Raw genomic sequence first — 26,078 nt, 5'->3', positions numbered from 1 at the left:
AAAATCTTCTCCTCTGAAACTACTGGGCCAAATTAATTCAAACTTGGCCACAATCATCTTTGGGGTATCTAGTTTAAAAAATGTGTGGCGTGACCTGGTCAACCAACCAAGATGGCCGCCACCGCTAAAAATAGAACATAGGGGTAAAATGCAGTTTTTGGCTTATAACTCAAAAACCAAAGCATTTTGAGGAAATCTGACTGAGATAAAAATGTTTATCAGGTCAAGATCTATCTTCCCTGAAATTTTCAGATGAATCGGTCAATGGGTTGTTGGGTTGCTGCCCCTGAATTGGTAATTTTGAGGAAATTTTGCTGTTTTTGGTTATTATCTTGAATATTATTATAGATAGAGATAAACTGTAAACAGCAATAATGTTCAGCAAAGTAAGATCTACAAATAAGTCAACATGACCAAAATGGTCAGTTGACCCGTTTAGGAGTTATTGCCCTTTATAGTCAATTTTTAACCATTTTTCGTAAATTAAAGTAATCTTTTACAAAAAGCTTCTCCTCTGAAACTACTGGGCCAAATTAATTCAAACTTGGCCACAATCATCTTTGGGGTATCTTGTTTAAAAATGTGTGGCGTGACCTGGTCAACCAACCAAGATGGCCGCCACCGCTAAAAATAGAACATAGGGGTAAAATGCAGTTTTTGACTTATAACTCAAAAATCAAAGCATTTTGAGGAAATCTGACATGGGGATATAAATGTTTATCAGGTCAAGATCCATCTGCCCTGAAATTTTCAGATGAATCGGTCAATCGGTTGTTGGGTTGGTGCCCCTGAATTGGTAATTTTGAGGAAATTTTGCTGTTTTTTGTTATTATCTTGAATATTATTATAGATAGAGATAAATTGTAAACAGCAATAATGTTCAGCAAAGTAAGATCTACAAATAAGTCAACATGACCAAAATGGTCAGTTGACCCCTTTAGGAGTTATTGCCCTTTATAGTCAATTTTTAACCATTTTTCATAAATCTAAGTAATCTTTTACAAAATCTCCACTGAAACTACTAGGCCACAATCATCTTTGGGGTATCTAGTTTGAAAAATGTGTCCGATGACCTGGCCATTCAACCAAGATGGCCGCCACGGCTAAAAATAGAACATAGGGGTAAAATGCAGTTTCTGGCTTATAACTATGAAACCAAAGCATCTAGAGCAAATCTGACAAAGTTAAATTGTTAATCAAGTCAATATCTATCTGCCCTGAATTTTTCAGATGAATTGGACAACTGGTTGTTGGGTTGCTGCCCTCCAATTGGTAATTTTTAAAGAAATTTTGCCGTTTTTGGTTATCTTGAATACTATTATAGATAGCGATAAACTGTAAACAGCAATAATGTTCAGCAAAGTAAGATCTACAAATAAGTCAACATGACCTAAATGGTCAATTGACCCCTTAAGGAGTTATTGCCCTTTATAGTCAATTTTTAACAATTTTCATTAATTTGGTAAATTTATGTAAATTTTTACCAAATATAGTTCTCTGTTACTAATAAGCAAAGTTCATTATAGATATAATTGTAAGAAGCAAAATCATTCAGTAAAGTAAGAACTTCAAACACATCACCATCACCAAAATACAATTTTGTCATGAATCCATTTGTGTCCTTTGTTTAATATGCACATAGACCAAGGTGAGCGACACAGGCTCTTTAGAGCCTCTAGTTTTAGACCCCAACCACCCATAAAGTAAAATTTTCATTTTATAGTATATGGAAAATGCTACCACCCACAATTTATTAATTTGACTGCCTCTTATCCCTCCCACCATGATCAATTTTGGAACAGTCCTTACTGTGGTATAGATTTATAGCTTCTCTCCTAAAATGATATCTTGTGTAATGGGAGTTTGCTTTTGGATAAATTTTAAGGATTAATTCATGACACAAAATCTTTACATTTTGAAATCCTTGACAAAACCCAAAGCAAAAGAACAGGCAATTGTCATTAAACAACTTAAGGCAAAGATTGCTTGACCTGTAAAAATAAGTGCTTGAACAGCCAATATATTTGTTTATATATATATATTGTATGTTTCCATTTATAGATACAAGGCTGACCAGTATTGCTAGTACAATAGCAACCAGTTCATGGTATACCACTGTGTCCCCACCATCTAACACCACAAGTCACAGTAATATAGGTATAATATGACTAGGAAACGGCATTTGTCTGATTAGGTTTTCTTTATCAACCTTAATCATAGATCCTACCAAAGCCATTTTATTGGTATTGTGGAGTAAGTTCCGGTTGTTTCCATTTATTGTTTTACCCACATACGTTATGGGTAAAGTGAATGAATATTAATATATTGTGGATTATTTTATTTTGTGGGTCAAGGAAAAATTGTATTTTTTTAATTTGATTTTCGTGTTTTTAACAAGTTTTACATATAAATTCAACTAAGGACCTGCTGTGTTAATTTATAAACTCTGGATGCTACATGTTAAATCTGATACAGATTCAACTCAATCTAATACATCATTCTATATTGATCTTTGGATTTTGATTTTTTATTATGAGTTGTTTTGTAGAAATTCGTCTTGTAAATGGTTCAAACTGCCTTGAAGGAAGAGTAGAAATCAATATAAATGGAGTTTGGGGAACAATTTCTACATCAAGCTTTACATACAGGGAGGCAGGAGTCATATGTAAACAATTAGGGTTCAGGTGAGATTTTACTAATTGATTTTATTATAGCTCTTCAATTTAGATCTGAAGTGATTTTGTACTACCAGAGAGGCAAGTATCATGATCTGTAAACATAGGATTTGCAGGTAGAAGATTTTGTTGATATTTTAGGATCAGACTAGGGAGACAGATGTTAGGATTAGTTTGACTACCAGAGGGAAATGATTCATTTGCAAGCAGTTAGGAGTAAGATGATTTTTCTGCCCCAGCCGCTAGAAGAAGGGGGCATTAAATGTTCTTGATAACAGTCCATCCCTTTGTCCTTTCGTTTTCCCTCTGTCCCCAAAGTATTTTCACAAATTATAAGTTATAAGCAAGCTTGAGCGGGGGCATTCATGTCCTTAGACACATTCTTGTTTTATTTTTACCTGGGTGGCAAGTGTCATGTGTAAATTGAAAGATTTTATTACATTTAAATGTTGGGCTACAAGTGTCACTGTAAATTGTATAAATGCAGGTGAATTTCTATTGCTAAGATACAAATGTTGTTAAAGTTAAGATTCTGGTAAGATTTTACTGCCATTAGGACGGGAGTAAATGACTGATAAGTGGGAATGTCTACCAATATAGAGACCGGTTTAGTTAGAAGGAAGAAATCAGGCAAGATTTTACTGCCATAAGAACAGGAGTAAATGACTGATATTAGTCTGTACACAGATCAAATGAGATATCACATGAGTAATTTATTAAAAAAATTATTGAATAACAGCTTGGATTGCATATAGCTATATAATATGGGATTGAATCTTTAAAATACTACTGAATTATATTCGAAGAGTGAATGAAAATTGTGGGATGGATTTTGTGATTTGTAGTAACCGATGTTATCTTGACAATTTGAATAATTCTTTCACAGTTTGTTTTGACCAGGAACAGGATGAAGATTGAGAAATAGCATTATATATTAAGCATGAGCACTTGTTTATTGTTGATAACCATATATTGACATCTTCTATCGTTTTATGCTGTTTGTGGGTTGCTGTCTCATGCTGACACATCATACTTTATTCATAGTATGTATTTGACTTTTGATTTTTTGACAGAGGACAAGCTGCGTACCCATTACTATATGGATATTTTGGACAAGCAGATAGTACTGTTCCAGTATGGTATACCTATTTATACTGCTATACTGGCGCATTAAGGCTGGAAGACTGTTCCAGATCTAAGTATGGTGCCGGTAACCATTATCAAGATGTTGGCGTCAGGTGTGAAACAGGTTTGTATCTACAGCTTTGGAGCATACTCATCTACTCTATACTTAGCTCAGCTGGCCCAAAGGGCCAGTGTGAGCTTTTCCTATCACTTGGCCTCCCAAATCTTTGTCCCTCGTCTTAACTATTACAAATATCTTCTCCTCTAAACTTCTAGGCCAAATTTTACCAAACTTGGCCAGAATCATCATTGGTGTGTCTAATTCTTAAAAAAAAAAGTGTCTGATGATTCAAGCCTGCTGATCAACGTGGCTGACGGCTGACATGGGTAAATGGAAAATAGGGGTAAAATGCAAGTTTTGTCTATTATGTTGAAAACCTCTATTAATATCCAACATTATATGGAATGGGGCATATATGTTTTTATTTGAATAGACAACTTTCTAATTTCATGCATTTTCCTGTACATTCAGATGTCATAATGTTTATGTTATTACGTCACAGTAAGAATGGATTGTTGAATGTTGTCATTTACTTCATATGACTGTGGGTCAACCAGCGTAACTCATTCATAAAAATGAACTAGAAATTGGTCTATAATTACATAATAGTTTTTGAAAAACTGGTCATTATCGTGATATATGGACTGCCCAGTACAGGACAGTGGTATTGACTAAGACGGCCATAATGATCGAGCTGTAGGTGAGGTCATTATCACTGTTATTAAGAAGTCAATACCACTGTCCTACGAGAAGTCCATGTATCACGATAATGACCAGTTCTTCAATATCTATTATGTTTATTTCATTGAGAAACCATGTTTTTTAAAAATTCTCATAAATTCAAATTGTTCAAAGCAAACTGGAGTTATTGTACAATTTCTATAGGAAGGAGTGAAAACCAGTCATAGTGATAACTATAAGTCACTGCCATTCATTTTTAAAAGCGTTATTTTTCAGCATATGAATAAAAAATAAAGTTTTATATAATTTTATAATTAACAAAATCACTCTAAAAAGAGAAACCACGCCCCACTGGTCATTAACATGTAAAAGTCCGTTAATGTCTTTTTTTTCTGTTAAAGACCGATGGAATTTTTTACTGTAGAATAATGAATGTCTTGTGGCCCCTTGTTACATGTCTCAATTTACCTGAAAAATTACTCGACATTCTCCCAAAGTATGACATGTGTCTTAATTTTTCTTGACAATTTCTGATTTATATTAAAGGAGTAGGTCCGGTAAGGACCGATTTTGGCCTCAAATTTCAGGTTCATCTGACGAAAGATTTTGACCACTTTTTAAACACTTAAGTGTCTATTTTATTTGAATTAATTAGTTTATGTGAAAGATTTTAACAGATTTAGTCATTAAAAACGATCCGATTCAAGCTCAAATATGAAAAATCTACCTAATATGGACCATAATTTGGTATTCGGCCTTTGGTTTCTTTTTGTATCCTTTTTTATAAGTTCTAAAACTTTAACTTTTATTCTGTGGGTTGTGTTGGTGTTAGAATAGTATTAATGGAACAATTGAGTTTTTCAAGAAAAAAATAATACATTTTGATTCACCGTTTACGTGACAGGAAACCAAACAGGAAACCAATCTTTATTTTCTTTATTTTGCACAATATATTTCAAAAGACATAAATGAACACCATTACTAGTGTTACTTGCTTCATGTTAATATTTAAAATCTATTTTCAATGTTAAATTAAAGTTTTTTTTAAACGCAACAGGAAACCATAAGAAACCAAAAGCATTTTTTTAGTTTTATTTTATTGCAAAATCTGCTTAAAATAATCTGAACAGTATACTTTTTCTTAAAATCCGTCTTAAATGTAACAGTATTATAAAACTCCTAAATATGTGCTTGTTTTGAAAACAATTAGTACAATTTATTCAGAAATTTCCATATTTTCTTTATTGATACAGGATACCATAATCGTTGTATCTTGATGTTTTAGCCAAAAAAATGTATTTATATTTGGTTTTGAAATTCCAGTTATATACAATTTATTCCAAATCATTAGCAATGTAAAATTCTTTAAATCCAGTAAAGAAAAAAACTTTTAACTTGGAATTAAAATCTTTAAAATAGGCACCATGTGATATTTGTGACCTGTACACCATCTACATGGTTTCCACATTTTAACCTACTTTAGTGGGCTAAAATCAATAAAGTACTTCCTTTCAAGTCATGCATGGTAAAAGTTTACTTCTCCTTTGACAAGTTTATTGCGTTTCTGAAAAGTGTTTGCAGAACATGAATAAAAAAAAATAATTAAAAATTGTGACAAAGATACCAACTTTGTACATTCCAAGTGTAACGGTATATTAACATGTATTTTTTATTAAATTATCTTTATTCACCTAAAATATCCAGTAATATTTACTGCTGAAGCAAAATCAATCCAACGAGCATCGGCATAATGATAAGAGACGTAATGTCTATTGAGTTTTCCAAGGACCCTTTACAACGTTATCAGGAAACAAAGTGTGTTATAACGTCTGTCAAATCTGAAATCGATTTTGTCAAGTCATTGGGCATTTATTTTCACACAAGATCGTATGTAACATTATGCACATAGGAAAAATAATAGACCCCCGGCGCAATCTCTTTGAAAATTGTATTTTCCTTTTTTAAACAAGACGAAACAAGTCTACAGATTATGTTTGCTAACATCCCGTTGGAAACAAAAACAATGTTTAGACCTAGTATTTCATACATCCGGCCGTAAGGGCGTGATCACATGTTAGCCACATGTTTCACGTATGACCGGAAATGATTAGAACTTAACGACAAAAACAATTTTAATAAAAAAAAGGAAATAACTGGACTTCTGTTTCGTTTGAAATGTAACGCATAACGATAACGTCATTTTCTAACTTAATTATTAAGAAGAACAAAACTTGAATGTAAATCATCTCTGATTTACCTGTTTGAACATCTCGGGATAGTTCATATTTGCATATTGTTATAAAGAATTCTATTACAACAAAGCAGATTACATCATCTAAAATTTGCGTTACGAAATTGGAAACCAAAGTAACGCTAGTGTTCTTACACCTGCTACAGAAATACTTATAGTTCTCGGCATTTTCTTCTGACTATTCTTATTGGTCGATGTTCTTTATTATTTGAAAGCAAAAGTTACGAATTTGCTGGTGACGATTATCTATAAATCAGTCAGCGTTATGCACTTCGGAAGCGAAAAGTAACGCGAGAAACGAGACAAAAATACGGTCGTATAATCTTTAAAATTTGTTAATTTCAAGTTTTTTTCTAGGGAAGAGTAGCATACACTTGTATGTTGATAAAAATAAAGGCATCTTTAGATGTAGTTAAAACTTTTCTTACAGTAATACACATTTTTATCACTTTTCTATAGTTATAGGAAACGAGCCCAATAGCAAATTATGGTCCATATGCCGAAAAATGTCACTTTTCAGATGGTTTTTGGTAAAAATGAAAGTGGCCGCATCCGTGTTCATCCTCAAACTATATATGTTATGTATTATCATAAAATACAACTTACATTTCAATATTAAGGATGAACACGAATGCGTCCACTTTCGTTTTACAAGAAAACCGTCTAAAATTTAACTAAAATGCTAGAATTATGAGGATTTCAGTAATTTAGCATGACTTAATGGTGCTACAACCTGATATATGTGCATTGTATTGTCAAAAACAGCCCATATTTATGTAGCAGAAGCATTTTTCTGTCCAATAAATAACTAAAGGTTTACATTTTAACAATTTTGTAAAACTGCTATATTTTGGGACCAAAAAGGGGTCTTACTGAACCTACTTCTTTGTATGAATTTTACTCAACAAATTCTGAATATCTCCTTAAAATTTCTTGACAAATTCTCGACATTTGAATACTTTCTTGAAATTTCTCAACAAGTTCTCGACATTCTTGTTTTTTTCCCAATATGGCTTGACATATTCTGAACATTTTGAATTGTGTCTTAAATTTACTTGACAATTCTGAGCTTTACAGATCATGACCAATATACATGATACATCTTTATCTTTATTTCTCTCTATACAATATACTGTTATTTCAAGTTACACCTATTACAACAAAAACAAAAGTTGGGCATGTAAATATTTCATAATTAAAAATTTGGGTATATAAATATTTTTGTGAAATATGGATATAAAAATATTAACAAACACAAATGTGATTATGTTAATTGATTTTAAACCAATTTAAATGTGGGTTTGTAAATAATTGCAAATGTTGATTTATGAATCTTTAAATAATTGCTAAATGATTGAAATAAATAATACAGTAGACATATTTTATTTTTCATGCATAATATTCAATGTTAATGGTATGGTAAGTAAACAACTATTGTACCAAAATGTATGTGGCTTTTTATAACTAGCAATGTATTATTGTATCCTAATTCGTCATGTTCTTCTTAGTTTAGATTAGCAATAATACACATGAGTATAAAACAGCAAAAGAAAGTGTTTAAACTGTTAGAAATGTGTCTATACACAATTCAGGCAAAATTTATATTGTTGAGAAAGTGTCAAGACATCTTTAAGACTGTCAAGAATGTGTAAAGACATTTTCAGACATTATTAAGAATGTCAAGAATATGTCAAGACTGACCGAGACATATTTAAGACAGTCGAGAATTAGTCTGCACTAATCGAGACACTTATCAGATGAAAAAGAAAGTGTCAAGAAATTTTTAGACAATGTTAATACTGTCAAGACATATGCCAAGAAAAATTAAGAACTTATTTTAGACAAATTCAGACTTAGTCAAGAATTTAAAAAATATATCAGACAAAGAGAGAATGTCAAGTAAAAATTCATGCAAATTCAGACAAAAACTGGTCTTTTCAGACTCTGACTTTTGTATGCATTTTTCCATAATTTTGATATATACCCATGATCATCAGTATCAATTGAAAAGACTTCATTAACTTATAAAATTAGAATTTTAAAATTCAGCAGCAAACATTCTGAAACCACATTTGTTCATAACTTGAACAGCTACACAGAACTAAGAAATATAAAAAAAAATGTTTTGCATTTTTAAATATCCTAGCTAGCTGAAATACTTTGATTTTACAGGTACATCTGAGTACAGTTGTTCATTCAATTACAACTGTCACTTTTTAAGTATGCGGTCATCAACTCCTGTGTACTGGTCAAGACGTAATGTAAGTTAAAATTATGTTTTGGTAATTGATTGGTTAGATGTCATAGTTCTTTAGTAATCAGCTTGTTGAGGAGGTAGCATGAATGTACAACTGGACTGGTCAGTTTGGAGATGACTATATATAAATTAAGTCTTTGCCATCATCAGTCAGAGATTTGATAGTGACAAATCAATATGATATGTTCATTCTGAAATACCATATTTTTGTTTCCACTCAATTCGACTGTGAAAATGATAGAGACATATTTTCTTTTTTTATTTATTCTGTTTTGATCTTTCCCTGCCCAGAACATTTAGCAATTTCTTTGTCCATGGAGGAGAATTGGAAAATTTTCAGTTAAGAGTTTGAAATTTTCAACTGAAGAGTGATGATGTATTTTTATATGAAAATTTATATAATAGAAATATGGAAGATGTGTTCCTTAGAGATTAAGAGTTTTCAGCTGTCTGAAGATTTATTTATTTTGACATATTCACATGTATGCTCCTTTATTAAATATTCCCAATCAAATTACAGGGATGTACTGGAACTTCTAGCACAGGTCCTTGCAGAGGTCATGATGGTAACTATTACAGCTACTATATGTATCTAGAAACTGATTATGGTTCAATTGGTGACACAGCTGAAATGTACACAACAGTTACATTTGATGGTAAGCTTAATCTTTCACAAAGGAATGGTTGGATTTATGTATATGTTAAACGTAGATAGTAAGCTAATTCATATAATAGTACGATAGAATAGATGGGTTGATGTGTGCTTTATTTCCAGTAAGTAATCTTTTAACCATATATTAAGGAAAGGAACATGTTAGAGTATTTGAATGTAAATCTTTAAAGTCTCTACACTAGACCAACACACAGAGCCAGATATTTTACTTACTAATTCTGTCAAGAGTAAATGAGTCTCAACTTTAACCAGATTTATTTTTTACTATTGTATACTGCTAAAATTAGAAGCAGCAATCTGATCTGACAATAAGTAAAACATCTGATGTCATATTTATTGTATTAATACCCTTTTGGAGCTTCTGGGATATTATACCTGGCCTGTGTTTTACCAAAGGTCATATGACTTAAGACAAGAAGTAAAACAGTATCAATCGGTTCAAATTAAACTGATTGTAAATTGTAAATCTAAATTCAGTCGTTCTATCGTTAATGTTTTGTTGGTAATTGCTTTGTTCATGTATATATCTTAAATGAACAGTGCAGAAAAAGTTAATTTGTGAGTAGATTTTTTTATACAGAAGAAAATCTGGGAACAACTATTAATGTTGAATTAACTGCAATTGGGATCAATTGGTAATTATCCCTAAAAATACAAGACACAAAGATCTAACAATAATAAAATATCTGTATATATATATAAGTCTAATAAGTTGGAATGAATGTTTTGAAAGACAACTTTTTTTCTTTGCATATCATGCACAGATTGTGAATTTTAGATTTTAAAGATAATGCTTAGATCATATTTTAAGATTAAATTTTTTTTTATTTGTAGTAACCCCAAGATGCCTGTCTTTCTACTACCACATGTATGGATCTTCAATAAATGAGCTTCAAGTTCGAATCTCAAGTAATTCTGACACCAATGGCAAAGTTGTCTGGTCCAAGAAATATCAACAAGGAAATAAATGGCATTCAGCGAGTGTTGATATTCCTGCTTTGTATGGATTACAGGTATGTAGATTTGTAAAAAAGTCCGAGGCCAACACGTAGAACGTGAGCATTATTGAGAATTATTGATGTAATTGATGTAAATTCAATTCATTGTCATTTAAATTATCGATTTTTGATTTTTGATTGGTCTGCATGAGAGTATCAATCTTCTCTATCACACTCTAAGCTATGTGTTATTTATATACTGCCAACTGGACTCCTGTGTCCCGATAAATATAACATTAGTAAATAAAAATTAACTAAAATTACATGTTATATATAAGGTATTATCATGTTAATTTACACAATACTCCTGTTTTTGTATTTAGATAAAATTTGTTGGAATCCATGGAAATTCCTATAGAGGAGATATAGGAGTGGATGAAGTTGAATTGCAAAGGGGAACATGTGGTTAGTTACTTATTAATTTTTTTATTTTTTTAAAGATTTATGTAGCTCCCCTCTGTATTATAAGATGGCTTGTGAAATACAAATTTAGGATGGAGAACTTACATGTAACTTTACAATTATTGACCAAATCTTGTGGCAAACATTGTCAAATGGGATGAAAAATCATCTAAGATGTATGAATTGTGAATTATTGATAATTTATTTTTGATGATTTATAGATACCAAATGGACAATGAAACAAATAATGCATATGATCCAAGTTGGGATTATCCTTAATATTATTGTGTACAAATATGATTTGTCTTTACTTTATTTGTAATATTGCTAGTTGAACAATTCAAATACCCATTTCAATAAGTTGAAGATGGTCAATTTTACGAAATTTTTCAGATAAAGATACCATTTCCACGTCTATATGTACTGTTTTCTTTTTGCAGACTCGGTATGTCCAAATAATATTGATGAAGAGGCTGGGGTCAACTGTACTTTTAGTAAAAGAAATGCTTGTAATTATACCACAGAGAGTATTAAAGGGACTGGAGACTGGATGTTTAAAAGTTATTCTACAACAGGAAAGAATTTACCTTTCAGTGACGTTAGTGAAAGATCTTATGGTAGGCTGATGCATCTACTATCGATTCATTTTATTTGGGGTACATGAACCAATTTACGGGATTTCAGAAAATTGGTACTTTAGAGTATACTTGATATCACGGTTTTAACAAACTCTACATAAAAAATTATCGCAATTAGTAATTTGTTGAACACTTAGCTTAAATCATGGTTTCTCTTAACCAAAGAAATCCACAAAAATTGGTGCCCAGTGAATAATTTACAATGAATCGACAATTATATCATAATAAACAAAGAACCTAAAAAAATAAAACAACCTTTATCTTTCAGTGTTTGTTTCCTTGTTGTTATATTTGATGATTAAAGTAACTTCCCAAATTTTATTTAAAGTTGTGTACAAATTACCTTATCACTATTTGTTAACTATTGCAGGACATTGATTACATTCCAATTAAATTCTGACTTCAAAAGAGAAAATGAAACAGTGCAAAAAAATTGTTGTTTGACATCAATAATCCTGTTTCAAAACAATTCAATGACTCAATATAAGAATATAAGATAGTAAAATGCTTTTAATTATTTACTAGGATATTACTTCTACCAGAGCAGTTATGGGAAGGAAGGTGATTCTGCAGGTCTGTTCTCACCTTATTTCACATCATTGTCTTCATCCACCGTACGTTTCTACTCTTACTTTGGTGGAAGTGATGTTGGTTCCCTCCGAGTCTCCACAAAAGACGACAGTGGAAAGACAACCTCATTATGGTATAAACATGGTGAACAGGCCAATGGATGGCTGCTTTCATGTATTTCCCTTGAACAGGAAGCAAATTTGTTTCTGGAATTTGTAGCATCCCGCAGCAGTGATGGTGATGCTGCTATAGCTGTTGATAACGTCACAGTGTCAGAAAAGCCATGCCTGTGTAAGAAATTGTTTCAGTATAATTTAATTATTAGATTTTTTATGCTGGGTTGGTGTGTTGTTTCGTGTAAAAAGCAAATACTTAGATTTGTTTTGTTGAACAAACAAACTTTTAAATTTATAATTTTATTGTATATGGTACAAACATAGATGGATTAATTTTATCCAAAAATAATTTTGATAAGACAATAGGAGAGAGAGAAACAAAAAAAATTAAAATAGAAATTGAAGTTTAAAACCCCCCAAAAATAACAAAAAACAGCTTCTAAACCCATACAATTTTAGGTTTAGACTATTTCACAATTTAAAGTACATAAGTGTCTTTGTGCGATGCATGGGAGACACTTTCTAAAACCTAACTATTAAAAATTCTAAAATTTTTGCAGTTATTCTTTATATTTTAGCAACCTATTATTCTCTATTCCAGGGGTTAAGAAATTTTGTAATAGCTCACTAGCCCAGGGCTAATTGGTAGCAGGATTTTACTAGCCCCGTTGGAAGAACTACAAGCCCAACAAAACTGACATGCTAGCCCTTATATGCCTTACAAATTCAGATTTTGCTGCAATAACCATGAATTCTATAAACTTAACAATTTTTTTTATCCATTGTACAGAAGATTTTTGCAAATTGGATACCCAAAACTTATTAGCAGATATATTCAATTAATCGATAATGGAATATTCACTGAATATTCTGATATAATTTATAGTTGACCAAATCCGGAGATGATACAAGTTTTGACCACTGCTATACATGGGTATATAAAAGGATTTGAGGTACATCATCACGTTTGTGTAAAAGAATTATCAGCTGGTTAATTATGTAATGCTCCTATTTGTTTTCAGTTTTAGAATTCTATTTATTAAAATAAATTAAACATGTTAATTTTTTAAATGACCTCAAATATTTATGTGAATACATATCACCTTCCATAGTTTGTCTTTTATTATCAAGATTATAATTGTTTTATAAACGAAGTACAGTAATGTCCATATTTACATTTATCACAGGTTTTGAAATTGTGGGCTATAAAAAGATTACAACCTGAGCACAGGCTCTAAACTGAAACTGTATTTGTTATTAATTTTATTTCGTTAAAAATCGAATTCATTTGATTATCAATGAAGATAATCATGATTGATGAACTATTATTGCATCAAGTTTAAGTTTTCTGAAGACTGTTAATGTTTAGGTCATGGTTCTGGAGGCTTCTTCACAGTATGTAAACAAAAACAAAATGGCGTCCATAACATGTGCACACGTTTCAAATAGACACATAGATATTGAAAGTGCGGGATCCACCCAAAGTTATTTGTTCTATTTTAAAACTTGTACAAAATCAGTTCAAATTCTAGGAATCCCGGATGACGTAGTCGAATCTGATTGGCTAAGATAAAAAAAAATGATGAGGGGATTTTCCACTTTCTATTTTGGAAACGCCAAGAATTTTTTGTAACTAGTCCGTCGGGCATATTGGATTACAAGTTTTGGTTGCCCGAGGTCTAAATGTTGTAGCCCCGGGCGTCGGGCTAGTGGATTTCTTAACCCCTGCTATTCTCTTTATTTTTTTTGCCCAATTTTCTCTAAGCTTTACTTTTTTTTTTGCAATTATTCTCCATTCTGTATTCCCCATCCACACCCGCATACTTGTCTCAGTCCACTCTTATCTTACCCATTTTTTACATTACTCATTGAATCCAAGTGTGAATATTAAATATAAGAAATGAATGTGTATGAGCAGTGTAAGGCCAACTAAAATTAATTAGTATATTTTCATCCAGATATTTGAAAAAAATGGGGCGGGTGGGAGCAGAGTTATGGTCCTTGGACTTAGAAAATTCACTTAAATAATCAGTTTTCAACACTTTTTGTTCGTCATGCTTGAAGATATTGACTTGATATTTGTTATATAGTTTACACCATGACAAGTTATAGATCAAGTTAGAAGTTTGTTCCAGTACAATGAATTTTTAACCGTTAGCGGACTATGTATTGCCATGCTATACTCACAGAATGCTTGTTCCAGTCATGTTTTTTGTATCAATGTGTTCCATGATTCTTGCGCTTTGAAAATCATTCACAGTTAAAATTTCCTGACACAAAGTCTTTGTATAAATGAAAAAAATCCACAGTTTTCTTATCACTAAAAGGAGTAGGTCCGGTAAGGGCCGATTTTGGCCTCAAATTTCAGGTTCACATCCAACACAAGTTTTTGGACACTTTTTAAACACTTAAGTGTCTATTTCAATTGATTCGATTAGTTTATGTGAAAGATTTTAACTGATCTAGTCATTAAAAACGCTCTGATTCAAGCTTAAATATGAAAAATCTATCAAATATGCCAAAAAACGTCACTTTTCAGATGTTTTTTGTCAGAAATGAAAGTGGCCGCATCCGTGTTCATCCTCAACCTTTATATATGTTTTGTATTATCATCAAATACAACTTACATTTCAATATTATGAATGAACACGAATGCGGCCACTTTCATTTTAGACGGAAACCGTCTAAAAATTAACCAAAATGCTAAAATTTTGAAGATTTCAGTAATTTAGCATGACTTAATGATGCTAGAACGCGATATGTGTGCATTGTAGTTTCAAAAACAGCTCATATCTGTGTAACAGAAGCATTTTACTTTCCAAAATATAGCTTAAAGTTTACATTTTCACAATTTTCTAAAACTGCTATATTTTGGGGCCAAAAAGGGGTCTTACTGAACCTACCCCTTTGTGACAATATTCCCTTCCCGTAATCAATCTCTATTCTCGTAAGTTAAAATTGTCATCATATAGCAGCAGAATACGTCAAGTTAATTATTGTGGTTAAAATTTACTCGAGAAATACGAAAACCTTAATTTGCTTCAGAATATTTGAATGAAACGAAATTATCTGCAGTTACCGGTAACAGAAATGAATAAAATCCGTAAATAGTAAAATTTTTTAAAATAAAAAGAATAGGGACAGGAAGATTTCAGATGGGCGGGTGGAATGAAAATCTTTCATTTAATTTTAATTGGCCTAACAATAAAAATATAAAAATTATAACCAAGATATTTTCCTTCGTCAAGATTCCATAAAATGTATATTTCCAGTTGGAATAGCAGAAACAGTGTGTGACTTTGATCATCCATATATGTGTGGATACAAGGTTAATTGTTCCTGTACACAACAATCACATTTGTATAAATGGATCAGACATACTGGACAAACCGCATCTAAACATACAGGGCCAGAATCTGACTCAGAAAGTGATGGTATAGTATTTTCATCATAAACATGTAATTTCATCTGTATGTTACAAAATTCTACAAAGTCAAACATAAATGAGGTGTTTAAATGAATTGGGATAATGTTACTATGTTTCAATCACATTGTACTTCTTATCATGTATATTATTTCATTATTTGATCTATCTGAGTCACATTAATAAATTTTACATGCCAATCAAGTTTTAATTCTCAGCTTTAGTAGATGAACACAATGTCAACAGTATTTTATTTCAAAAATTATCAGAGTTTGTTTTTAAAGTCTGTATTGCATCTTTAGAGGCTTTAGGTCTTATTTTAGGATTATTTTTTTTTCTAACTTTTTGCTATTCCTATACTTGTATGGACTTGTCGAGCATCCCTGTAATCATAACTATGTATTTCTTAATATTTTAAGATTTGAACTAAAAGTATAAAAATCCAGTCATCCTGGGTATGCTAGCTAGCTTATACATGAAAAATGTAAAGTTCAAATTTGAATATGTTGGAACTTATTCCTCAAAGAAAGAAATCCTGTATATTTATTTGTAAGAGTTTGAAATCTATACCCTCTATTGAATATTCTAATATCTGGAAGGGCATTAATACAAGTTTTTTTACTTTTTAGGATACTACATGTATGCTGAAGCAACATTTGGTGACCATAGTGATGCAACATCATTGAAGTTCCCAGAATTCAGAGCAACAGGAAGTCAAAATTTACAATTCAAATATCATATGTATGGTAATGATACAGGCACATTAATGGTTCAAGCAAAAAACAAGGGAAATAACTCCATTACAAAGATCTGGAGTCTAACTGGTCCCCAGAAGAATGGTTGGAACCAGATTTGTATGCCACTAAGAATTGCAGCTCACACAAATGTAGAACTGAGTTTTGTAGCTGTACGAGGGGATGGACCAATTGGAGATATAGCCATTGATGATGTTCTAGTTACAGAAGAAAAATGTCCTCGTAAGTCTTATCTAAACAAGTAATGAAGCTATAGAAGACTTCTCAGAAAAACAAAGGACCAGGATAGTTGAGACATGATTTAAAGTTTAGACATAATTTATTATTTTAAGATGACTTAGTTATCCAAAAAAAAATTTTAATCCTGAAAACTGGGTGTAATTATTTCTAATTACTTAATTTCACAATTTGTCAAGTAAAAATGCTATAATTGAAAACATCTAAAAACATTTTAAAACAAAAGAATCAATTTTAACATGGCTATAGGATTGTAAAAGTATGAAGAAACAAAAAAAAAAACCATTAAAATAAATTTGAAGGCCCCTTTAAAGGTTTTGTAGGACTATAAGAGCCATCTTATAGATATTGGAAGATGTGGTGTGAGTGCCAATGAGACAACTCTCCATCCAAATAACAATTTATAAAAGTAAACCATTATAGGTCAATGTACGGCCTTCAACACGGAGCCTTAAAGCTATAAAGGACACCAAAATTACTAGTGTAAAACCATTCAAACGGGAAAATTAACGGTCTAGTCTATATAAAAAACAAAAACGAAAAACATGTATAAATTACATAAACAAACGACAACTACTGTACATCAGATTCCTTGCACATAAAACCCCCATGGGCATTTTGAAATGTTGGCAGGTATGGATTGGTCTTTTTCACATTAATTCATACTTCTGTTTCAATGTGATCTATTCCATCTTGAAGATGTTTTATAATGAAGATGGTGATTTCTGTGAAAGGATGGCAATTGCCGACATTGGGGTTTAGGGACAAGGAATTGAAGGAGTACTAATTTATATATATATATCATACATACTGATTGTAATAGCTAAAAAATGAATTTATAACAGATACTATACATCATTTCACACTCAGGATGGCTTTCAACTTTCAAGTTTCTGAATTTGGGAAAAAGGGGGCCAGAAATGGCCCTCATCATACCTTGTCCTTTATTTTGATAGGAAACTTATTCTGAGTGTTTCTATTTTAGATACAGCATCATGTGACTTTTCCTATGGGACATGTGATTATCATGTGACTTGGAATGATTACATGGTAAAGTGGATCAGAGGTCATCATGTTGGTATTCCATTTAGCAGCTTAGACGGTAATACATTTTATCAAAACGCAGAAGTTTTAATGAGATATGTATTTCAATGGGGAAAAAAACAACCCAAAAAACATTTTTTAAAACAGTTTTTAAAATGTTTTATTTTTTTCAATCTCTTCTTTTCAAATTTTTCCTTCTTTCTTTAAGGTTCTTTCAAATAAATATTTTTTCATTGCCCTTATGGTTTCAGAAGTTTTTCATTTTTCATGAAAGATTAAATATGAGAAGAAGAAAAAACAATTGTACAAGTTATTTTTATTTACTTAGAGAAGTAAATATTACTATACTTATATAAGTAAAATTGTTAGATACTTATACCACTGTATTTTGTTTACTTGTATAGGTAAATTATTTTAATAGCTTAGTTATGTCCCTTAGACATTCAGATTTTTTAGCTCACCTGGCCCGAAGGGCCAAGTGAGCTATTCCCATCACTTTGCGTCCGGCGTCCGTCGTCGTCGTCCGGCGTCCGGCGTCCGTCGTCCGTCGTCCGTCGTCCGTCGTCGTCGTCCGTCGTCGTTAACTTTTACAAAAATCTTCTCCTCTGAAACTACTGGGCCAAATCAAACCAAACTTGGCCACAATCATTATTGGGGTATCTAGTTTAAAAAATGTGTGGCGTGACCCGGTCAACCAACCAAGATGGCCGCCACCGCTAAAAATAGAACATAGGGGTAAAATGCAGTTTTTGGCTTATAACTCAAAAACCAAAGCATTTAGAGCAAATCTGACATGGGGTAAAAATGTTTATCAGGTCAAGATCTATCTGCCCTGAAATTTTCAGATGAATCGGTCAATCGGTTGTTGGGTTGCTGCCCCTGAATTGGTAATTTTGAGGAAATTTTGCTGTTTTTTGTTATTATCTTGAATATTATTATAGATAGAGATAAACTGTAAACAGCAATAATGTTCAGCAAAGTAAGATCTACAAATAAGTCAACATGACCAAAATGGTCAGTTGACCCGTTTAGGAGTTATTGCCCTTTATAGTCAATTTTTAACCATTTTTCGTAAATTAAAGTAATCTTTTACAAAAATCTTCTCCTCTGAAACTACTGGGCCAAATTAATTCAAACTTGGCCACAATCATCTTTGGGGTATCTAGTTAAAAAAATGTGTGGCGTGACCTGGTCAACCAACCAAGATGGCCGCCACCGCTAAAAATAGAACATAGGGGTAAAATGCAGTTTTTGGCTTATAACTCAAAAAACAAAGCATTTTGAGGAAATCTGACATGGGATAAAAATGTTTATCAGGTCAAGATCTATCTTTTCTGAAATTTTCAGATGAATCGGTCAATGGGTTGTTGGGTTGCTGCCCCTGAATTGGTAATTTTGAGGAAATTTTGCTGTTTTTGGTTATTATCTTGAATATTATTATAGATAGAGATAAACTGTAAACAGCAATAATGTTCAGCAAAGTAAGATCTACAAATAAGTCAACATGACCAAAATGGTCAGTTGACCGGTTTAGGAGTTATTGCCCTTTATAGTCAATTTTTAACCATTTTTCGTAAATTAAAGTAATCTTTTACAAAAAGCTTCTCCTCTGAAACTACTGGGTTAAATTAATTCAAACTTGGCCACAATCATCTTTGGAGTATCTAGTTTAAAAAAAGTGTGGCGTGACCTGGTCAACCAACCAAGATGGCCGCCACCGCTAAAAATAGAACATAGGGGTAAAATGCAGTTTTTGGCTTATAACTCAAAAACCAAAGCATTTTGAGGAAATCTGACATGGGGATATAAATGTTTATCAGGTCAAGATCTATCTGCCCTGAAATTTTCAGATGAATCGGTCAATCGGTTGTTGGGTTGCTGCCCCTGAATTGGTAATTTTGAGGAAATTTTGCTGTTTTTTGTTATTATCTTGAATATTATTATAGATAGAGATAAATTGTAAACAGCAATAATGTTCAGCAAAGTAAGATCTACAAATAAGTCAGCATGACCAAAATGGTCAGTTGACCCGTTTAGGAGTTATTGCCCTTTATAGTCAATCTTTAACCATTTTTCATAAATCTAAGTAATCTTTTACAAAATCTCCACTGAAACTACTAGGCCACAATCATCTTTGGGGTATCTAGTTTGAAAAATGTGTCCAATGACCTGGCCATTCAACCAAGATGGCCGCCACGGCTAAAAATAGAACATAGGGGTAAAATGCAGTTTCTGGCTTATAACTATGAAACCAAAGCATCTAGAGCAAATCTGACAAGAAGTTAAATTGTTAATCAAGTCAATATCTATCTGCCCTGAATTTTTCAGATGAATTGGACAACTGGTTGTTGGGTTGCTGCCCTCCAATTGGTAATTTTTAAAGAAATTTTGCCGTTTTTGGTTATCTTGAATACTATTATAGATAGCGATAAACTGTAAACAGCAATAATGTTCAGCAAAGTAAGATCTACAAATAAGTCAACATGACCTAAATGGTCAATTGACCCCTTAAGGAGTTATTGCCCTTTATAGTCAATTTTTAACAATTTTCATTAATTTGGTAAATTTATGTAAATTTTTACCAAATATAGTTCTCTGTTACTAATGGGCAAAGTTCATTATAGATATAATTGTAAGAAGCAAAATCGTTCAGTAAAGTAAGAACTTCAAACACATCACCATCACCAAAATACAATTTTGTCATGAATCCATTTGTGTCCTTTGTTTAATATGCACATAGACCAAGGTGAGCGACACAGGCTCTTTAGAGCCTCTAGTTTACTTATACAAGTAAAACAGTCATACTATCTTCTTTTCTTGAATTCCTCAGGACTTCTTTGCTCTAATAAAATTTTTAATTGTCTGTCCTTTGCAGATGTCTTTACTAATCATTGAAGTGTAATTTCATGGAAAATGAAAATCTCATTTGTCTGTAATCTTCAAAACACTGTTCATTAAGGCTCCAGGGGTAATTTTTGAAGGCCTTGCATAATTACTTAAGATCTTTGCACAATTATAGTTTCTCTGTTGAATTAATGAGATGAAACATTGAACTCTAATAATAAAAAATATAAGCTAATCAGAGAAAAATTGTTTAAGGCACAGTTTAACATCCCAAAACTTGAGAAGTTTAGGGATTGTAAAAAAAAAATTCTTAAGTAAAATTTTTGAGAAAATATGGGGAGATTATTCAAACTTTATAAGAAAATATGAATATAACAAATTTACTTTGTATATAAGTATATTATTATTTACTTCTTCAAGTATATAAAAATAACTTATACAAGTAGTACCCCTGACTGACAATTAATTGATAATATTGTAAATTAAGATTTTTTTGGGCCCTATTCTTGTTATTTTAAAATGAAAAAATAGAGAGAGATTTTTAAGGACGTTCGCTACTCTTGTTTTTGACTTTTTGTCAGTTATTCAGAATCCTCTAGTTTTATCCATTTAAATAAGTGCTAATAAATTTTTTTGTCTGCAAACCCCTTCTTTTCTTTTCATAATTTTATTACATATATAGTTTAAAAATCCATTTTGGAAAGTCTTATAAAATCCTTGTTTTTTTTTCATAGTTGTTGAAAGAAAATAGGTGTCAATCATCAATGTATGACAAATCTAGAGAGAATCATTTCCCGCCAAATTTTCAATTGACTATATCTCAAAAAGGAGGACACTGACCTACCATTTTTTCTGCCTTTTCAGAATAGTTATTTATATTATATTAAGGATGTATTCTTCTGACTTTTCAGTCTCATTCAGTCTCGTTGAAATCTCATTCTCGAGGACACTGACCTACCATTTGTTCTGCCTTTTCAGAATAGTTATTTATATTATATTAAGGATGTATTCTTCTGACTTTTCAGTCTCATTCAGTCTCGTTGAAATCTCGTTCTTGAATTATTTCCAAACATGTGATACAAGTTGAAAATATCAATGAATTTTAAAAAGATTATAATCAAACATAACTCTATGAAAAAATTGTATATTTACAATGAATGGTTTTTGAGTAATCCAGTTTTCAAATTTTATGACCAATCAAGTCTGTATTTTTAGTCAAAATTTTGAGAAAATGGGTGAGGGATACAAAAAATGATTTTACAAGAATCATGTACATCCCATATCATTTTGGTCTTTTCAAATTTCTTAGATATGTATTTTTACAATCATTTATAACAAAAAAGTTGAAATAATATGCATTTTGTTCTTAAAACTGAGAAAAATCACAAAAATACAAAGTTGACAGCATGGTAAATTTGACACAAAAAAGCATCAAAATATGATAAAACTTTCTTATATTAACACCTACTTATAGTTTTTTTTAAGTAAAATTTATTCAAATTGGTCCACTTCATCCTTTTAGAAAGTATGAAAAAAGTTTAATTGTGGAACTGTGATTTTTTTCACGATAATAGCCCAAAAATAGGTAAAAATCTATGAAAAATGGGAAAATCATCAAAATTGGTCATTTTCAAAGGACCGTAGCAAAAAAAGAAGTGCACCAACATATGATTTTTTTCTTCACCAATTATTTTGTTACAGTCTCATAAACCCAAAAAAACAGTTTAAGAAAAAAAGTTTAATTCTAGAAATTTTTGTCTCCTCAGAGGTGTACGTACATCCTTAATTTATAACATTCTTTTCAAACGCTTGTTATTTTGAAACAGAGGATCTAGAATAGTTTCAGAAAAGCTTAAAAATTTGTGTAGAAAACATCTAGAATACCTTTCAGAATAGCTTTAAATTTTGTGTAGAAAACATCTAGAATACTTTCAGAAAAGCTTTAAATTTTGTGTAGAAAACATCTAGAATACTTTCAGAAAAGCTTTAAATTTTGTTTAGAAAACATCTAGAATAGTTTCAGAAAAATCTTAAATTTTGTAAAGAAAACATCTAGAATAGTTTCAGAAAAAGCTTTAAATTTTGTAAAGAAAACATAGAATAGTTTCAGAATCTATACTATTAAATTTGTAGACCAAATTTTTTTAGCTGGTTTGTCTCCAAGCAGACAATCGTCTGAAGTGTTCTATAATAATAAATAGTTAGTGTATGTAATATACTTTATAAATTCATATAATAATTGCTTTAATTAGCATATCTTAATTAATTAAACCCCAAATAAAGTTCAGTAGCTGGTTCCTTACTGTCTATGTTTTGTAATCAGGTGGAAATGGTTTTGTATTCAATTTGTCTTGAATTTATGACAACTCGACCCACGGCCAACTCGCACCACTCAAACACTCTCGCTAAGTATTACAACTTGCACTACTCAAAAAAAAAAAAAGAAATATAAAAAACTCGAAGAAATGTGTTTAATCATTAGATTGTTTTTTTCTTCTCTTAGTAAATTCCCTCTTTCTCCGAGCACCCGTGTCACACAGAGACAGAACTCAAACACACACCAAAAAAAAATACTACAAACTGGCACCACTGAAGAAATGTTTTAAATCATCAGAGAGTTCTAGATTGTCTTCTCTTGGTTTTTTCTAGTACAGTGTAGTTTAAAATTTTGTAAAGAAAACATCTAGAATAGTTTCAGAATAGCTTTAAATTTTGTAAAGAAGACATCTAGAATAGTTTCAGAAAAGCTTTAAATTTTGTAAAGAAAACATTTAGAATATTTTCAGAGGAAAGGAGCAGGATTGATTTTGTTATAGAAAGAAATTACGAAGAACGTCATGTATTAAGACAATTTATCGAGTTGGATTCTTAACAACTCCAGGATTACAATTCAATGTTATTCAAATCTTTTTTGACATCAACAATTTAAAAAGTGATAAAAATTCAAAACTTGAATTATACAATTACTAGTATGCATTATTTGGTCAGATTATAACTGTAAATAAAGGCATTTTGTAATTTTTTTTTAGGGGTGCCAAAAAAGTTGCTTAGTATAAATAAGAATTGAATTAATCAGAATTTGAATTTTCAATTTTGTTACATTTATTTTTTAATAGAAGTTTCTGAAATTGAATTTAATAATCTGAATTTGTCCACTATTTAATAATTATATCAATTAATTATGCACACAGCTATTTTGGAATTGAATTTTTCTAACAAAAGCCATTTTGTTTTTTTAAGGATTCTACTTTTATGTCATAAGTACAAACTGGAGAGAAGGTACCCAGACTTTCCTGTTTTCTAAGATCTTCCAAGCATATGGTACAGAAAGTGTGTCATTTGATTACATCAACTCTCCGTACTCAAAATTTGAGGTAGGATGGATTGAGGCTCCAACTGATAACATTACCTTGGATAATATAAAATATAGTGACATTAATACCTTACATACCACAACCAGTAAAGCTGATCATTGGACAAAGAGATGTGTTAGTTTGGGTGCCGTGACCAGGAATATATCTATTGTATTTGTTCATACAAGTGGTGTAAGTGACATACAGTTGACAGCTGTTGATAACGTTGAAGTGTCAATGAACAGTTGTAGTGGTGAGTGTTGAACCAAATGATTGTTGAGAAGCTTAAAAAAGCATATATTGTGTAAAATATGTAAAAAGAAAATAGTCTGATATTTGGTAGGCTTTTGAATAAGCTTTGTCACATCTCATTTCCATGGAGAGAATTGGCCATGTTCTTTTGACTTTGAAACTTTTGCTTAGTTTAAAAGTTAAATTTAGTGATAAGGTCAGTTGAAGGTAAATCACTAATGGTAAGTCAACAATATTTGGTATGCAGTTGTATTAGCAACAGCAAATCTCATTTCATTGCGGATAATTTGCCCTGCACCTTAATAGTTTACATGTTAGAGTATTGTTATTTTAAATTCAATATTAGAATTTTACTTTCAAAATCAGGTTCGACATGTGCATATAGATTCCTACATTGGTACCAGTTGATTATCGGATTTATCATTTTTGAATTTTTGATAAACGAAAATCCCCTTCAAGTGCCTTCCACATTCCACAAAGTTGTCAACACCTGTTAGCACATTTCGATTCATCCATTGAACTGATTAAGGTTATGACCCCTTAATCTCAGCCAATCATCTTTGAGAGCATTTGCAACCAAACACTGATTAAATTTGATATACAATGGGTCCAGAAAGGGTTAAATTGGTGAAAAATTAAGAGGAATACTATAACATAGCTTTTCTTAGAAGACATTTCATTAGGTTGGAGAAATTTTATATCAGTTATCTTTCAGAAATTAATCCTGATACACTTGTTTTGGGTATAGCACCTTCATATTGTTAATTAAACCCATGAAAAACCAGGGTATGCCATAGTATTTTTATTCTAAGGCCACACCAATTTGATCCCTTGTTCGACGGACCCGCCCGCACCTATTTTTTTCAAAACAGAATTTTTTTATTTTTTTTATATTCCCGCTTCCTGCATCCGGAATTGTAATCATGTCCATTTCCCGCACCGTTTTTTTTTTGTAAATATTATAAAAAGATATCAACATTTGTTAAATCACAGTCTAACCTTTATTATTATTATTATTATTATTATTATTATTATAACGATTTTAAACATAAAAGCACCCCACCACACTGTGTAAATATCTGTGAGAATATTTCTTTCAGCATGAAACCTGGAGTGCTCCGATAAAAAGTTATAACAGCGGGTATTTCCGTGAAGAACAAAAAATTGGTTTCTTTCCCCCTTACTTATATTCCCTATCAAAAAATGTTCGTTGTTAGAATAAAGTACAAAGAACTTCTGAAGGATTTGCCTTCAACTGCAATTATATTGTATGCTGGCGAAACAAAACTATCCATAGCCGCTGCATGTTTATGCACCTGTCCTGATTGATTCAGGAGCATGTCGTTCAGCAGTTATCGTTTGTTGATGTTGTTCATTGGTATTTTCCCGTTTGGATATATAAATTAGATCATTGGTTTTCCTGTTCGAATTGTGTACGCTAATAATTTTGGGGTCCTTTATAGCTTACTGTTTGGTCTGTATCAAAGCCCTGTGTAAAAAGCCGTACTTTGACCTGTGTTTGTTATTATCAGGTTGAGAACAACCCTCCCTCAGACAAGGGGTCATTTTACTGATGTAGAAAAGAAAATAGAAATACCAAGTATTTGTATAGTTCTTCTATACAAAACCTTTGAACACTTAGAATTTTGTACTCAAAAAGAGGAGAGTTATATCATACTTAAAACTAATTTTTATAAAAGAAGGGTCCACTTATTTTGAATA

The 26,078-nt window shown here is 31.4% G+C and overlaps 1 protein-coding gene across 1 annotated transcript in view; it reads left to right on the top strand.

The window, feature by feature from the left end:
• Nucleotides 1–26,078, top strand: part of LOC139497673 (MAM and LDL-receptor class A domain-containing protein 2-like) — a 174,450-nt gene that overhangs the window by 54,556 nt on the left and 93,816 nt on the right. Inside the window, exons 15-27 of the mRNA XM_071285906.1 lie at nt 2,062–2,157; nt 2,549–2,684; nt 3,749–3,924; nt 8,966–9,054; nt 9,571–9,706; nt 10,558–10,736; nt 11,045–11,126; nt 11,564–11,740; nt 12,287–12,622; nt 15,720–15,881; nt 16,501–16,848; nt 17,849–17,965; nt 23,992–24,357. Of these exons, the coding sequence (XP_071142007.1) occupies nt 2,062–2,157; nt 2,549–2,684; nt 3,749–3,924; nt 8,966–9,054; nt 9,571–9,706; nt 10,558–10,736; nt 11,045–11,126; nt 11,564–11,740; nt 12,287–12,622; nt 15,720–15,881; nt 16,501–16,848; nt 17,849–17,965; nt 23,992–24,357 (2,400 nt within the window). The remainder of the gene's footprint in view (nt 1–2,061; nt 2,158–2,548; nt 2,685–3,748; nt 3,925–8,965; nt 9,055–9,570; nt 9,707–10,557; nt 10,737–11,044; nt 11,127–11,563; nt 11,741–12,286; nt 12,623–15,719; nt 15,882–16,500; nt 16,849–17,848; nt 17,966–23,991; nt 24,358–26,078) is intronic.

This window comes from Mytilus edulis, chromosome 12 (genome assembly GCF_963676685.1).
Source record: "Mytilus edulis chromosome 12, xbMytEdul2.2, whole genome shotgun sequence".
Lineage (NCBI taxonomy): Eukaryota > Metazoa > Mollusca > Bivalvia > Mytilida > Mytilidae > Mytilus > Mytilus edulis.
This window is presented reverse-complemented; position numbering and strand designations above follow the sequence as displayed.